The 15,777-nt window shown below is 37.3% G+C and overlaps 1 protein-coding gene across 3 annotated transcripts in view; it reads right to left on the bottom strand.

Annotated features, from left to right (window-relative positions):
- Nucleotides 1-15,777, bottom strand: part of LOC131030844 (uncharacterized) — a 143,819-nt gene that overhangs the window by 73,508 nt on the left and 54,534 nt on the right. For all 3 annotated transcript variants that reach the window (XM_057961773.2, XM_057961772.2, XM_057961774.2), the window contains 2 exons: nucleotides 9,783-11,931; nucleotides 9,292-9,317 (listed from right to left, as the gene is read on the bottom strand). In XM_057961773.2, the coding sequence (XP_057817756.2) occupies nucleotides 9,292-9,317; nucleotides 9,783-11,751 (1,995 nt within the window). In that variant the 5' untranslated portion in view covers nucleotides 11,752-11,931. The remainder of the gene's footprint in view (nucleotides 1-9,291; nucleotides 9,318-9,782; nucleotides 11,932-15,777) is intronic.

Genomic DNA, 15,777 nt, shown 5'->3' with positions numbered 1-15,777 from the left:
AATCAAGGAACTCGAGCCTGGATGGGACATAGCTCTTCTCAAAGCTTTCGATCAGGTCATCCACTTGGAGGAACGAATGAGGAATCTTCCAGAGATTCCTATTGCTGAGATCGAGGGAATTGTGTCTAGATTCACTGCATATGCTAAGAAGGAGCATTGGAAGGGAAACAAGGTTCTAGAAGAGAGGTTGTTATAGATGATGTGGCACTTTAATTATCATTGGTCTATGTTTCCTAGATTTTTGTGCCAATTAAATATTTGGCTATGCATTTAATATTGTTCAATAAAAGGGGAACTTTTTGTAATAAAACCCTAATTAGGGTTTAGGTGTCAGAATCTCAGCCGTTGATCTTCTTTTGATCTGGGCCGTTCATTGTAATTGAGGATGCTATATATACCCTCACTCATTTTCATTTTGATATAGAGATAGATAGAGAATAGCAGAATAGAATTAGAGCTTTTGGAGAGAAGAAAGTTATTTTGTAGCAAGATTGAGTTTTGAGGAGAAAATTTCAAGCAATTGTTGTCTATTTTGGCTTTGAGATTAATAAAATTTTGAAGTTATGGTGTTTTATTGCAAACCTTGTGGCTATTTTCATGGTTGCTTACTTTCTTGAATCATTCTTGGTCGAAGTAGTATTTAAATTTGAAGGACTAAGTGTTGAGCTTGATCTTTGGTGAGATTCACATTCCAAACCACTAGCTTCTTAATGATTGTAAGAACGCCTTGTGTGGTCAACTGGAGATATTTGGATTACTTAAACCTTCAATCATCATTGAACCATTGATATGTACCTTCATGGTAGTGTCTACGATCCTTGATGAATTGGAAAATCATTAGTCACCTTAGAAGATCGCATCAATCTCAGTAGAGTTGTAATTCCTTGGCAATACTGAAATTGGTCGAATCTTACCAAGTCTAGCCTACATTAAGTCATTCTTAGGATTAGATTAGAATTCATCTCTTGCAAACCCTACCTTTTGATCTTTTGAACTTGTTAGTTTTAGGAAACCCTGTTCCTCTACGGAAACGTAAGCCCCTTGATGAAACAGCATTCACAACGACCACTGGTGCTTATCCACACGTAGAGACCCTACATCAAAGAACATTGGAGTCACCCTGATTGATCCTTTTTGCGACATCTTCAGCAATCAGAGGCTTTATTCAAGAGAGGATAAGGTACCCTTGGGTATTTTATTTTGTGTTAGGCAGTGTACAAAATACACGTCAACAGGCAGTAGATCCTAGCAGCATTTCTCACCGTAGTTATCCCAGCATGGGTTTCACATATTCTCTCATGCATTGGTCTCATTGTATGGCATTGTTTAATTTTTCAGTTTGCTGCTTTCATTTCAAAATTAAATTTAAAAGCTTTTAATAAGTTTTCAAAAGATTTAAATTGGATAAGAGGTTAAGATTTATTTACTACTGATTCACCCTCCCCTCCCCAACCCCTCTCAGTAGTAAATCTGTGTTCTAAAAGATTAATAGTTGGTTTGTAAACAAAAAAGTTTCCATGTGACGGTAAAGAGTAAGAGAGCATACCCATTGGATGTAATGGAACCATAGGAAGAAATCTAACATTCATGAAACTGGTCTCAACTTTAGCATTTGTTTTCCTTGGCACTATTATTTCATGTGAGAGAGGTCTAATATATAGATCTGAAACATATGCCCAAATTTTTACTGTGAATAAGAATTTTACTCATGGAACAAAAAAACATTTTTAGAATATAAGTTGGCCATTAATTGGAGTTTTCTATCAAATTGAAGAACACTGCAAATTTAAAGAAATGGTGAACATATAAATATTACATTCACTGTTAGAATTTCCAATTAGCAAGGAATGAAAATGAGTAATGACTCAAAACCATAAATTGCCAAAGCTTCTTATGAATGACTTGTTGATTGTAACTAGGTAAAATGCGGACTCCAATTGCCTCTCTTCTGTAGGGTTTGTCCATTCTTCGCTTGTGTGCAAGAATGGAAGGTTCCATTCTATGCTTGTGTGCTAGATGGTAAATAGTAATTATGTAAAGACCTACTTGTGTATTACGCCTTCTATGCTTGTGTGCTAGAACCATCCTATGCTCGTGTGTTAGGTGGAAAATGTAATTCTATGCTTGTGTGCTAGATCCATTCTATGCTTGTGTGCTAGATGGAACTCTAAAGGTTCAGTTTATGTATTCTTTTCTTCCCTAGTTAAGAGGGAGTATTGTTTGTAACTAGGCTCAAAAAAGGGGATTCAGATTGCCTAAGGCAACATCCGAATCCCTAAAGGGTTGGGCCCCCTTTCACCAAGCCATAACGTGTAGGGCTGGTATTGTTTGTAACTAGGCTCGGAAAAGGGGATCCGGATTGCCTAAGGCAGCATCCGAATCCCTAAAGGGTTGGGCCCCCTTTCACCAAACCATAACGTGTAGGGCTGGACCCTACACGCCAAAGAGGGTAGCGTGCTCCTAAACAGGGCCAGCCCTATAATGAACACGCCACACTAAACCAATTTGGCGCCAAACATATATATTTAATGAAGGCCAACTTAAGGTTATATGCACATATATATAAAGATCATTGGCCAAGTTCATTTCATCCATTCATTCATGCAATCAGCGAAATCCATCAGCTCCTTGGTGTGCGAAATAAGAGGTGAACTGGGCGAACTTAGTCAAGGAAGACAAAGCAATTTCAGTGCTCCTTGTTCTGTTAGATGGTGCATTAAAGAGCGGACTTGGTGAACCTAAAAGGGCAGATCTGAATCATTCAAGTGTGCAGTTTGAAGATTCCAGATCTGAGACACATGACTTGAGCTAAGTATTGTATTGTTACAATTCAGAATCGAATACATAATCTGACCTGTGGGTCTTTAGTGCTGGGTTTTTCCTCCTTGGAGGTTTTCCCAGGGTAATTGAATTTGTCTCTTGTGCACTTGGTTTCTCTCCTTAGTTAACTTGCTTATCATTTATTTAATGTTAATCTGAAATTAAAGTCTGATCGTTGGTCTGAGACACAAAAACTAACACGGTATCAAAGCCAGGTTCGTACTAACCAGTGATCAGATTTAATCATGTAATTTCAGTCTCTTGTTCCTTCCTTCTTTGGTGATAGGTCCAAATAGAAATCAGATCTAAAGCAACATTGAAACCAAGAGAAAGAATTAGGTTATGGCATGTTGATCAATGAATTAGGTCTTCAAATTGTGAACATCTTCCTTAGGCTGGAAACAAGTTTCAATGATCAGCGAACCTAATGCAAATGAGGGCAAGAATTAGGATATGATTCACCTTCGACCAACGGAGAAGCCTGAATGGTAGTATTTGCAATTCATGTGGAAGTCTTCGTCAAGTTGATAGTGAATCTGACACATTCAGATTTGATCATGAAAGGTTGTGTCCCTTTTAAAAGGACAGATATAATGAAGAGTTGCACTCTCTCAAAGGGTGCTAATTGTGGAAAGGGCATACATGATGAAGAGGTATGATCTCTCCCTCACATTGAGAGATATAAAGGAAAGGAATCAAAAGCATCCAGTGACATCACCATGGATCGGATCAGATCACAACTGTTATTAAGTTACAGGCAATAACATCTTTGTTCTTTGTGGTATGGATGGGGATGAGTTGAATATGTATGCTTAATATATGAAGCCTGATAAATTTAATACCTGATAAATTTAATAGTAATATTTAATGTAATAGGTATGACAGTTTAATAGTGCTTTTCTATCACTGACTGTTCATATGACGATTAAGTAAATTATGTGATGGAGTCTGTAATACCTTTCAATCTCACCATCCAATTATGGAGGGAGAATACAAGGAAGCAAGAGCACTAGGCTCCAGCAGGTACGCCAACCTCAAGTGTGGGATACCTGCTCTTGGGCTTGTTGGAGAGGGATAGTCTCGAGGAACCTTGGGTGATTCTCCTTGAACTCCATAATGGGAACTGGTGTAGGGAGAGAAATGTTATTTTTGAATCCTTCATATAACTATGCAATATATAAGAATGTTAAATATATAGTCTATCAAGGCATAATGAAAATGTTGACTGATCTATTGTGCAAGGTACAGACCAAGCTTAGTTGACAATAGTGTCCCCATATTATAATCACTATGCACAGATCTTAATATAAGAGGGTCCCATTAGGGGACATCACACACACATACACACATATATATACCACCAGCAGTTGTTGGAGTATGGAGTGCTGAAAAGGGAAAATTCGAAAATAATATTAGACTATTGTCTTATGCTTGATCCGAAGATTAATTCCTTTGATGTATTTGTTGTTGGATGACTAGAGGTTTGATCTGAAATATCTTTATATCCTTTATTAGAATTATTTTGATTATATATACTGCAGCTTACTAATTGCCATTGATTCATGGAAGTATAGTTCTCTATCAGGCTCTCGCTATCATTGCTTGGTTAGTATCTTCATTGGTAAGTATACTTCACTCTCTTTGTAAACATTCTATGTCACCATCATGTGGTACTTCATTATTAAAAGGTATTAGTACTTCCTCATCTATGATCTGATTGAGTTTTGACTATCAATTGAATGATTCTATAATAGTTACATAAAACTCACTTTTCAATTGAGTATTTGTTATCATGAAGTGTGAAGTATTATGGAAATTAATGATATACACTATATCCTCAATTGCTGACTTAGAATTGTTCTAGTTGATAACTATCGTACTTTTGTGAGCTATTTGTAGACTCTATTAGGTCATACTAATGGTTAAAATCATGTACTCTCAAATCTGTGGAAACCCTAGTGAGGCAGAAAATGAGCATGACTTAACCCTTATGAGTTTCTTTGTACATCCTTCATGAAAATTAGATTTTTGTTATAACCTGTATGGTGATGTACAAATTTCAGGTTGTATGTTACAGGCCGACTCTTTTAATTTGTGTCACATAAGTATTGTCTCAGCATTCTATGTATCATTAGTTATATTGTTAAAGGGATGCATCTAACTTATCATGAATGTTGTGATCCTCACCCAAGGTCATTTTTATATAACCTCATATAGTAGATGATGTATGGCAAGGGCCAAGGCCATACTGACATTAGAAATCCATAAGCTTGGATTGATGTGGCTTCAGAGGGAGCTTTGAAATAAGGCATAAGGATCTTCACACCCAATTAGAAGAAGTTTGAAGATATGTCATGATCATAATTGTGCCATGGGTCCAATTCATAAAAGGTGAAGTTGGCATTTCTCATTCTTTTTTATGAATACTTATGATACTATGATGCTGGGCTATCAGTCTGATATTGAGGATTAAGAGGGAGCCCTATGATCTTCAATAAAACTCTTGGTATGAAAGAATTGACAATTACTTGATAAACCTAGGGTTTTGTAAAGTATCTAACCGTATTTGAAATGCTAATTCTGATTTCTTATGTGGGTGATCTAACTCTGACTGATAAAGATAGTCTCATAATTTGATATAATAAACAATTAGCTCAGAACTGAGATGGAAGATCTAAATCTAAAATGCATTACTTCTAAGTTAGAAGTGTGGCAAGGATCTAATAAAATTAATCTAAGTCAAGTTTTCTATTGTTATGTTAGAATTATGGATTGTAAACCTATATGGAAATTAACTTGAAGAAGTTGAGTATGTCTGCAGCCAACTATGATTTTGCAGATTCATCTGAATAGAGGCAAGTTGATTGGTGAGTGCTTCAGCTAATCAAAGCTAAGCATATTGTTGCAGCCAAGCATATCTTGATATATTTGCAAGACAATTGATTATGGGCTGAAGCTGCTATCACATTAGAAGACTACTTAGGTTCAGATTGGTCAAGAAGTGTTATGCACAAGGAAAACACTTCAAGCATTCACCCGCTGTGATCTCTTGGACCTACAGGAACAGTCCTCAGTTGCATTAAGTATTGTTGAAGCTAAATACATTGTTGCAAGTGTTGCATCAAGAGAAGCAGTGTGGTTTCTCAAAATTTTTGTTATGTTGTTTTGATTTATTATCGGGGTTGTATAGAGATACCTGACAATTCGGTGTTTTATGATAGGACAATCCTGTGTTGCAGATGTTCTCACCAAGTCTCTTGAAGCCTGAATACTTCAAAAGATAGACTTGGAGCTGTGGTGAACACCGCCTTGGTTGAAAAGGGAGTCTCAACCTCAGTGATACATTGTGTTGTATCAACCACCTTCTGCAAGCAATGCAAGGTGGTATTGTACTCTTCTCAGGGAGAAGATCAAATGTAACCATTCTCTATGGGCAATGTAAGATGGCAGAAAAGATCCTCTCCACCCTTTGCGGGCAATGTAAGGTGGATCCATTCTTTGCTTGTGTGCAAGATGGAAGATTATGATGTTACATTCTTCTTTGGGAGAAGACTGAGGTAAAGACAATGAATGATGGATATGCGTGATGGATAGCATGGAAAGACTCCATGATGTGCATGAATACTTGTGTATGTATTCGTGACTTGCAAGTGTGCATGTTAAAGTTTTGGATTCACCTTCCACAGGCAATACAAGATGGATACTATGGGCTACTATTTGTGGCTACTTGTTGTGATCCTCTCTAAGGAGTATTTGAAGTTGACAGCTAAGTTCGGATTACAATTTAAACATTGTATGTATTACTTAGGGCTGGGCCCTAATCTTGTAACCTGGTTGTAAGATTATCTTTTTCCCTAGTTAAGAGGGAGTGTTGATTGTAACTAGGTAGAATGTGGATTCCAATTGCCTTAAGGAGCTTCAAACCTCAGTGATTCTCTTCTGCAAGGTTTGTCCATTCTTCGCTTGTGTGCAAGAATGGAAGGTTCCATTCTATGCTTGTGTGCTAGATGGAAAATAGTAATTATGTAAAGACCCACTTGTGTATTACACCTTCTATGCTTGTGTGCTAGAACCATCCTATGCTCGTGTGCTAGGTGGAAGATGTAATTCTATGCTTGTGTGCTAGATCCATTCTATGCTTGTGTGCTAGATGGAACTCTAAAGGTTCAGATTATGTATTCTTTTCTTCCCTAGTTAAGAGGGAGTATTGTTTGTAACTAGGCTCAGAAAAGGGGATTCGGATTGCCTAAGGCAACATCCGAATCCCTAAAGGGTTGGGCCCCCTTTCACCAAGCCATAACGTGTAGGGCTGGACCCTACACGCCAAAGAGGGTAGCATGCTCCTAAACAGGGCCAACCCTATAATGAACACGCCACACTAAACCACTTTGGCGCCAAACATATATATTTAATTAAGGCCGACTTAAGGTTATATGCACATGTATATAAAGATCATTTGCCAAGTTCACTTCATCCATTCATTCATGCAATCAGCGAAATCCATCAGCTCCTTGGTGTGCGAAATAAGAGGTGAACTGGGAGAACTTAGTCAAGGAAGACAAAGCAATTCCGGTGCTCCTTATTCTGTTAGATGATGCATTAAAGAGCAAACTCGGTGAACATAAAAGGGCAGATCTGAATCATTCAAGTGTGCAGTTTGAAGATTCCAGATCTGAGACACATGACTTGAGCTAAGTATTGTATTGTTACAATTCAGAATTGAATACATAATCTGACCTGTGGGTCTTTAGTGCTGGGTTTTTCCTCCTTGGAGGTTTTCTTAGGGTAATTGAGTTTGTCTCTTGTGCACTTGGTTTCTCTCCTTAGTTTACTTGCTTATCATTTATTTAATGTTAATCTGAAATTAAAGTCTGATTGCTGGTCTGAGACACAAAAACTAACATGACTAAGTGTCATTTATCAATGTTAATTGCTTTCTGCAATCAATCTCCATTAAGAATACCTGACTCAAATTTCATAGTTTATAAGTTTCTGCAACTGATTGCTTTTTGATAACCTTTTGGGTAGGATGCCTTTCTTTCTACTGCCATTAAGTAGATTCTATTAAAAGTAAATTATTTCCCCATTTACGAAACCTGATTCATATAAAACAGAGAGTACACTCCCTGTTTCCTTGATGCTGAGGACTCGCCTCAATGGAAGTCAATTTAAATAACATTTTTTTAACTGCCACTTACAACTTAATGTAATGTCCCCACTCTAGCAGATTGACCAAGCATATGTGCGTTAGCCTAGCTCTACATGGTCCCGAGGGCTAACGAAGGGTTTAAAGGGATCCTGGAGTGTTTTGGCCTAGTCATTTCCAATTTGGGCCAAAACGAAGTTGATTTACTTAGTTTCAGGCATACTTACTATTTTTAGTAAGTCAGCAGGACACAACGGAGGCTAGTTTTGGTGATTGGATTTGATACTCCTTGGCGAGAGCTTTCCGACGAGCTATCACTCACGCTATTCGGAGTCCGATTGCTAATATATTTTAATGCCTGAAGTTTTATTAAAGTAACATTTAATTTAATTGTAAAATATTAAAGTGTTACTTTAATATTTATTTTATGGAGATATGTGTAAATCAAAGGGGCAACCAAGGGAGACATAAGTGAATATTTTAATATGTTTTATATTGAACATGTTTTATCCCACATTGTTTGAGTGAGTTGGGTCGCCCCTTGGAGAAAGAATAAAAGGGAGCTTTTGTGGCTTCATTGGACAGGTTGAATATGAGAAGAATTTGGTGTGTGAGTTGCAGATCCGTTCTTGGCATTAGAGGACGTCTATCCTCTCTTGTGACATTCTAGACGTCATTCCCTTGGGGTTTGGCCTTTGGAATCCTTTGCGATCAGCTTCATTTACAGGCAAATTGGGTGCATTTTTCAGCCACAGGCAGCAGCATTATTTGGTTGCATTTCCAGCTACAAGCAGCAACATTATTTGGTTGCATTTCCAGCTACAGGCCGCAACACTATTCACGCGGGGTACTATTCACGCGACACTATTCACGCGGCACTATTCACGTGGGTACTATTCACCTGGCACTATTCACGCGGCACTATTCATCTAGCACTATTCATGTTACTGTAGCAGTAGAATTAGAAACTTTTGTTGGAACATTATGTCAAAATGCTGGAGTATTTAGTGAGTTGAAAATAACCTGCTTTGTATTTGAGTTTGTTAATTCTGGAAATAATATTATAACAGCAGTAGTTCAATTTCCAGCTTGCCTATTATTGTAAATTCTTTTTAGTTCATGTTATGTGGTTTCATACCTGTGCAAAGACTTAAAACAAAAAAAAACACTGAAACATTAAACGGAGGAATAAGGAATTGGCTGCAAACTGTTTGACTAAATTCCTATCAGCAGTGGGGTTAGTTTTTGGGCATTCTAGGGTGCCCATTACACTTAATAATTTTCATTTATGTGCAACTAACGCAATGAGGGTAACAGGAGATTACCTCTAGATCTACTCCATGAACCGTCCCTGCATAAAAATATAGAAAATGAGAACAAGCTTTAAAAATGTACAGCGAAACATATGCATGAAAATCTACAACAATATTAAATACCCATTTCTAAGAACAAATCATGAGATTTGTATCCTCATGTAATGCAAGTGTCTACTGGTAACTGCCATTATATCAAAACCTTCTAGAAAAAATTTAGTGGCCAACATTCACCAACGGGCTATGCATTAACTTAATATTAAGATTCACCTAAATTTATATGAACAATATCTTTTTATTTGAGATTTCAGGAACCTTTTGTCTAGAACATGCAAAATCTTAAAAAAACTAGAAAATAAGTAAAGATTTTTAGCAAACTTTGAAATTTGAAAATTCAAAGCTAAAAACGATTTGCCAAGATATAAAAATCTCTAAAAACTGTATGGCTCCATTGAAATTTCATTCACAACAACAAATAACTAGACAATTAACTGTGTGCACACCTTCACTTGGAGAACCTAATTTGAAAACACCATCCTTGACCTGATCGAGCTGCCTTTGTAATCTTTCCACATCTACCTTCCTAACTTCTACATCAGTGCTAGAACTTTTTGAAGCACGTATGTATCCTTCAGCACCCTCATTAAAATTGTGATGTACTTGTTTGATAGAAGACACAGAAGGAATTTGTAAGGACTTTACCATTTCTGCTTGGCTTATGATTACAGGAGCTTTTAAATAATCTGTAGTACATGAATCAAAATCTCTTTTCTTTGAGTTTATTTGAGCCCTTCCCATTTGCCGGCAGTGCTCTGTTTGAGTATTGTAGTAGGGCTCAACAATAGATTCACAGGAGTAGCTAACTGTGGAGGATGTTCTAGAATCTTGGACTTGCATTTCGACAAATTTCTGGAGAGAATGAACAGGAGGGGAATTGACTTGTTGTTGTTGCAATGAAAAGTTGGCTCCTGACTTCTCAGTCCCTGATGAGGCTGGGCTGATGAATTCTCTACCATACCAGGAAATATCAGCCTCTGATGACTTGAAATGAAGAAAATTCTGATTTGATGATTTAGCAATATTTCTAGGCATCTGGTCATCTGAGTTTGCAAGTAATCTAGAAGGATCTTGGATATGACTTATGGGAGCAGATGATATTGGCAAAAGACCTGATCTGTTCTGCAATGTTCCTTTAGTTACCTGCAGAGCAGCCCCAACATTACTGCATAATGATTCACCAACAGTAAATTCGTGAATACCTTTGTCCTCTTCTTCAAAGAAACTTTGAAAATGAGCTTTACCTGTCACATTATACTGGGAGCGCTGAAACCATTTCCTTTTGTGATCCAAGCTTGAGGAATTTTTGTTGTCACTTTCAACATTTCCCTCACTGCCCAGAGTTTTCTTCATGTTGTCATTACTAAATGCTGAAATGTCTTGCTGATGCAATATCCTGCCTTCTCTGCTAGATGCAGGGAAAGGGGCCTGGATATTATCAGATATTGTTACAAGATCCATCGATGAATTAGTAGCTGCACTTGCCACCTTATCAAACATTACAGACTTAACTGTTAATCCTCTGCTTTTATCTGTAATAGGTGTCCTTCTGTATAATGGACATGAATTCCGTCTCTCTACACACCCCTCTTTATCAGACCCTTCAGCAGGAATAAAATTTTTAGTTCTGAACTCAGACACCCTTAAGTGCTTTCTTGACTCTTGTGGCATTCTCTGAATATGAACTTTGTTTGTCTTATGAGAAAACCCTCCCTTAAGGTGTGTTGCTCCCGGTGGCAAGGGTGGCTTTCTTGTACTAATAGGTTGAGTCCTATATACAGGAAGATTATTTGCAGCAGGCACAAATGCACATTCTGTCTTACTGTTCTCCATTACTCCTCCAGTAAAGATTGTAAGTTTATCGTTTCTATATGGTGAAAAAGAATGTTGCACAGCTATAGGTGGCATAGAGAGCATATTAGCAGATTGCGCCTCTGATTCATTTATAGCTGAACTTGAATTCTGAGGCTCATTTGAAATTTCCCTCGACTGAAAATTGAACAATCTCACAGGCATGACTCTTGAAATATCATTTCTGCACATTGAATCTGCAATGTCTAAAGTTCTCTTCTCTTCTAAATTGCTGAGTTCTGTGACCATCTGTTTTTGCCTTGTCTTTGGCAATTCACGATTGTCTATTTTAGTATCACTATGTTTATCTGTGTCTTCATCTTTCGGATCAGAATCAACAAGTCTCAAACTAAAGTTACTCAGCTCAATTTTGCTGCCCACAAATGAATCGTTTTTAGTCTTAGATTTATGTGGCAATACACTCTGTTGAGCTTCTTCAGAAAGAGTTTCTCCTTGTACAGTTAGCCCTTCTGGAAAAAGTGATAATGTACCAGCACTCCTAGACACTGAATTTGTTACTGAATTATTTAAGGACAAGCTGCCTTGACATGGAAGGTCTGCCATGCTTACAGTAACAAAGTCCAAACTCCCCAGTCAGGTCACTCCTTAAAGCCAAGAGTCCCTTCCAGCCATCAGACAGAATGTAAATCGCATTTCAAAGGTCAATTAGCTCTCACACAAAGTCAAATAGAGGTTATGCAGGCCAGTCATCAAGAGAAAATAGAAAAATGCCATCTTCCATCACTGCACATGCACAAACATAAAAATTTGATAATTGCTTCAAGCATGGCTTCTCATCCAAACTAATTATTACAGTTGCTTCCTTTTCAGTCACAGCAAGTCCTTGGCATCTAAGGAAAAACCTTGAGAGGCAATCCTTAACATTGATTAAAGCATAGTACTGTACTATCATCTAAAAACTCGTGCCTACTATTGGTTTAAATAATTTAAGACTGAAAACTTTCAGAAAGAAGATTTACAATCATAATGCATTGTGCATATCTGACAAATGACCACCAACTGTAACCACACTTCCATATCTATGATAGAAGTATGTAACAATGGACTAACAAACTAATAAAATACTTGTATGCGTGGCTTCACTCAGAATGTAAATCATATTTCAAAGGTCATTATTGATTCTCTCACAAATTCAAAATTAGGTTCTGCAGATCAATCCCCAAGTGCAAATAGAATAATGCCAACTCCATCACTGCACATGCACAAAATAAAATATTGATGATTTCTCCAGGCATGCCTTCTCATCTAAACTAATTATTAGTCTATTTTAAGCTTGTTGCACCCCATGAAACTCAAAGCCTGTACTTACTTTTTCCATTTACCGTAAAGAACATAGTCCTTGCGTTTAAAATAACTACTTGTGGTTTTACCAATCAGCTTGAAAGGTCATTCATGTCATAGTTTTACTCTTCAAATTAATTATTTTTGCAGGTTGATAAAGATTCCCACTGCATGGTGTGAAATAAATATGACATTTGAAGGGTAGAAAACAGCATCAGCAGGAGAGGGTGAAGTGAAAAGTGGCAAAATCCTTGAGAAATTCCAACCTTAAATTCTGCATGAACATTTGGAACTGGCGGAACCACTCAAAAAGTTCCACCTAGTTTGAAAAAGGTGACAACATCCAACAATTATTCACCTAAGTTGGCTTAAGTGAGCAAGATGTCTGTGTGGGCTTAAGAGTATCATGTTTCTGCTTGGGAGGGATGGATAAAAGTTCTGCCCAAATTGTCATAAGTGGTGTAAGTAAATATTTTTTCTGCCCAGAAAAAGTGGCAGAAGTGTTATTAGCACACTCCCAAGTTGGTTGAGCCATCAAAAAGTTCTGCTCAACTGAGGAAAGGTGGCAACATGGCTTAATTTTTTTGCCTCATAAACATGGGCTCGTGATTACAGCAGTTAAGCAACTTCAAAACCCTGCTCGACTTGTAAAGTGGCACTAATTAAAATGAGTTCCACCTAAGTTGTAAGGAAAGTTCTGTAAGTGTAGACAAATTCCACCCAGCACTATATAAATTGGCAAAGTCAAGCATGATCTTCACTCGAAATGTTTTAATAATGTCAAAAAATCCTACCAATAATTTTACCTAGTGTTGAAACATTGTAGCATGCATAAGAGGCATGCACTTTAATTAGCTAAGCCCCTTCATTATTCTGTCAGCGAACTTTAGCCTTGGTCACACCACATCTAAACTTCACAAACACATCATAAACCTCCACCTAAGTTCAAACAAAAATTTCCATTGGTTGCACCAATCAATGTCAAGTCAGCCATATCCGCATGGAAAAAAATGGTGCTACAATTTGCAATTGGCCAAGAAAGAAAAATCAATTGTAAAGCATGGAGACTTCAAGCAATTGATGGAAAATAAATCACCACCGACACTTGTGCATCTTTTCGACTCTATTCTAGACATATTTATTTATGTCAATCCTACTATTAATCAGAATTATTTCTTTTATATTTGCTTTTGAGTTTCTTTCTTTCTATATTTTCAACAGCCTTCATGCATTTCACTTCAAAGCTCATTTTTTGGGGAATGAATAAGATCATTTTATAGTCCCATAGATTGAGCATTTGTAAGCTATAACTAAGTGCTTTAAATGAATGAACGAATGCTTTTAATAACATCCACAAGAACAACCAATCTATGAGAATCAAGACCCAAGGATAGGAACGAAGTTGCTTTGCTAACAAACACCCTTGATAAGTGCTGCCCTTATTAAGGTAATTATTATATTCTATTTAATGGTCATTTAGTCGTTTAGGTACTTTCTATTTTTTCTTACTTAATTTTTGTTTTAGAATCTCCTATTTGAAAATCTCTATTTAAGGAGTTTAATCTCCTTTGTAATTTATAAATTTACAATTACATGGTATCAAGGTGGGTTAAGTTTCGACAAATTTGAAAACAAAAAATCGTGGAATTAAAGTGCTGCAACAAGGGTTTCGTTTTTTTACATCATGGATTCAAATTTTTTTGACTAAATTTTTGCAATAAAATTTGTGGGTTCTGTTTTTGACTGATTTTTTGACCAAAAATCAGGGGTTTTAATTTCTGGGTTATTGCCTTGAAATTTGTGCCAGTGCCAGCTGCTCACTAAAGATTTTGATGGTTTTTGACTAAAAAACCAGACCTTTTTTGCCGAATTTTTCCATAAAAATCGAAGTTCATTGTTTAAGTTGTTTTTTACCTCGTTTTTTGAATTATTGGAAAACGGCAGGAATGACATGCATAAGGCCAAAAGACCAACAGATCATGCCAACTCATGTGCATGGTACATTGATTCTAGAGCTTCAAATCATTTCACACACAAGAGACATTGGTTCATGGGGTACAAACCCCAAGGCTTGCACTGATTCTATGATATTTGGAAGAGGTGAAGAGTATACAATTGTGGGCAAGGGCAACAATCAGATTACATCTAGTGGGAGAAATTTCATATTTCTCAATGTCTACTATGTTTTGAGCATGGAGCTCAATCTGCTATCTGCAAGTCAGATTATGCGACGCTGTCTGAAGTTGTATGTCATCTTCAGTGCACACAAGTGTTGCATTGTTGATAAAGAGTCCAAGAAGCCAATTGTTGTTGGCCTTGAAGATCATGGATTGAATAGACTAGTTGACACCGGAGATTGCGGTATGGGCATCTCAACCTATCCTATCTCTCTCAGTTGGCTTGGGAGAATCTAGTAGATGGTTTACCAAAGATTCAGTACCAATCACATGGTGTATGTAGAGATTGCTAGGCAAGGAAGCAACATCGCACTCCTTTCTCAAATGGAGACGCTTAGAGAGCATCCAAGGTCTTGCAGCTGGTTCATACGAATGTATGTGGACCAATGAATATAGCATCAATCACTAGTGCCAAGTATTTTCTTCTATTTGTAGATGTGATTTCGGTAGGAAAATGTGGGTGTTTTTCTTAAAGGCAAAATCAGATGTGTTTAGTGAATCCCAGAAGATTAAAGCATTAGTCGAAAAAGAGTCGAGATGTCAAATCCTAACTCTTAGGTCAAATAATGGGAGGGAAGTTTGTTCGAATGAATTCACCAACTTCTATGCTAAACACAACATTAAGCGTCATCTTACTACACCTTATACCCCTTAGGACTAGTGCTGTTGAGAGAAGGAACTGTACAATCATAGAGATGGCCAGATCTACGTTAGAGCATAGAAATGTTCCTAAAAAGTTTTCAGCTGAGGTAGTGTATACTATAGTGTACAATCTAAACCAATTTCCCACACAGCCATCAAGAAGATGACCCCAAAGGAAGCATGGTATGGGAGGAAACCAAAAATCAGCCACCTCATGTTTACAGGCTACAGTGACAATCATAAGGCCTATCAACCAATTGATAAGGACACTGATTGTCTCACATTCAGTAGAGATGGTGTGTTTGACGAAGAAGGGCCCTTTCAGCTCTCTTCTCCTCTCACAAGTCTTGAAGATTAGCCTCTGAAGGATAAGGATTTGGGTGTTAAGCTTCCATTGGCTTCATTTGAAGGTAAGGATTCTAATGATTCCAAACATGCACTTGCGGAATCTCCTAGGCACGACATTGTA

The sequence above is a fragment of the Cryptomeria japonica genome, chromosome 4, assembly GCF_030272615.1.
Source record: "Cryptomeria japonica chromosome 4, Sugi_1.0, whole genome shotgun sequence".
Taxonomy (NCBI): domain Eukaryota; kingdom Viridiplantae; phylum Streptophyta; class Pinopsida; order Cupressales; family Cupressaceae; genus Cryptomeria; species Cryptomeria japonica.
This window is presented reverse-complemented; position numbering and strand designations above follow the sequence as displayed.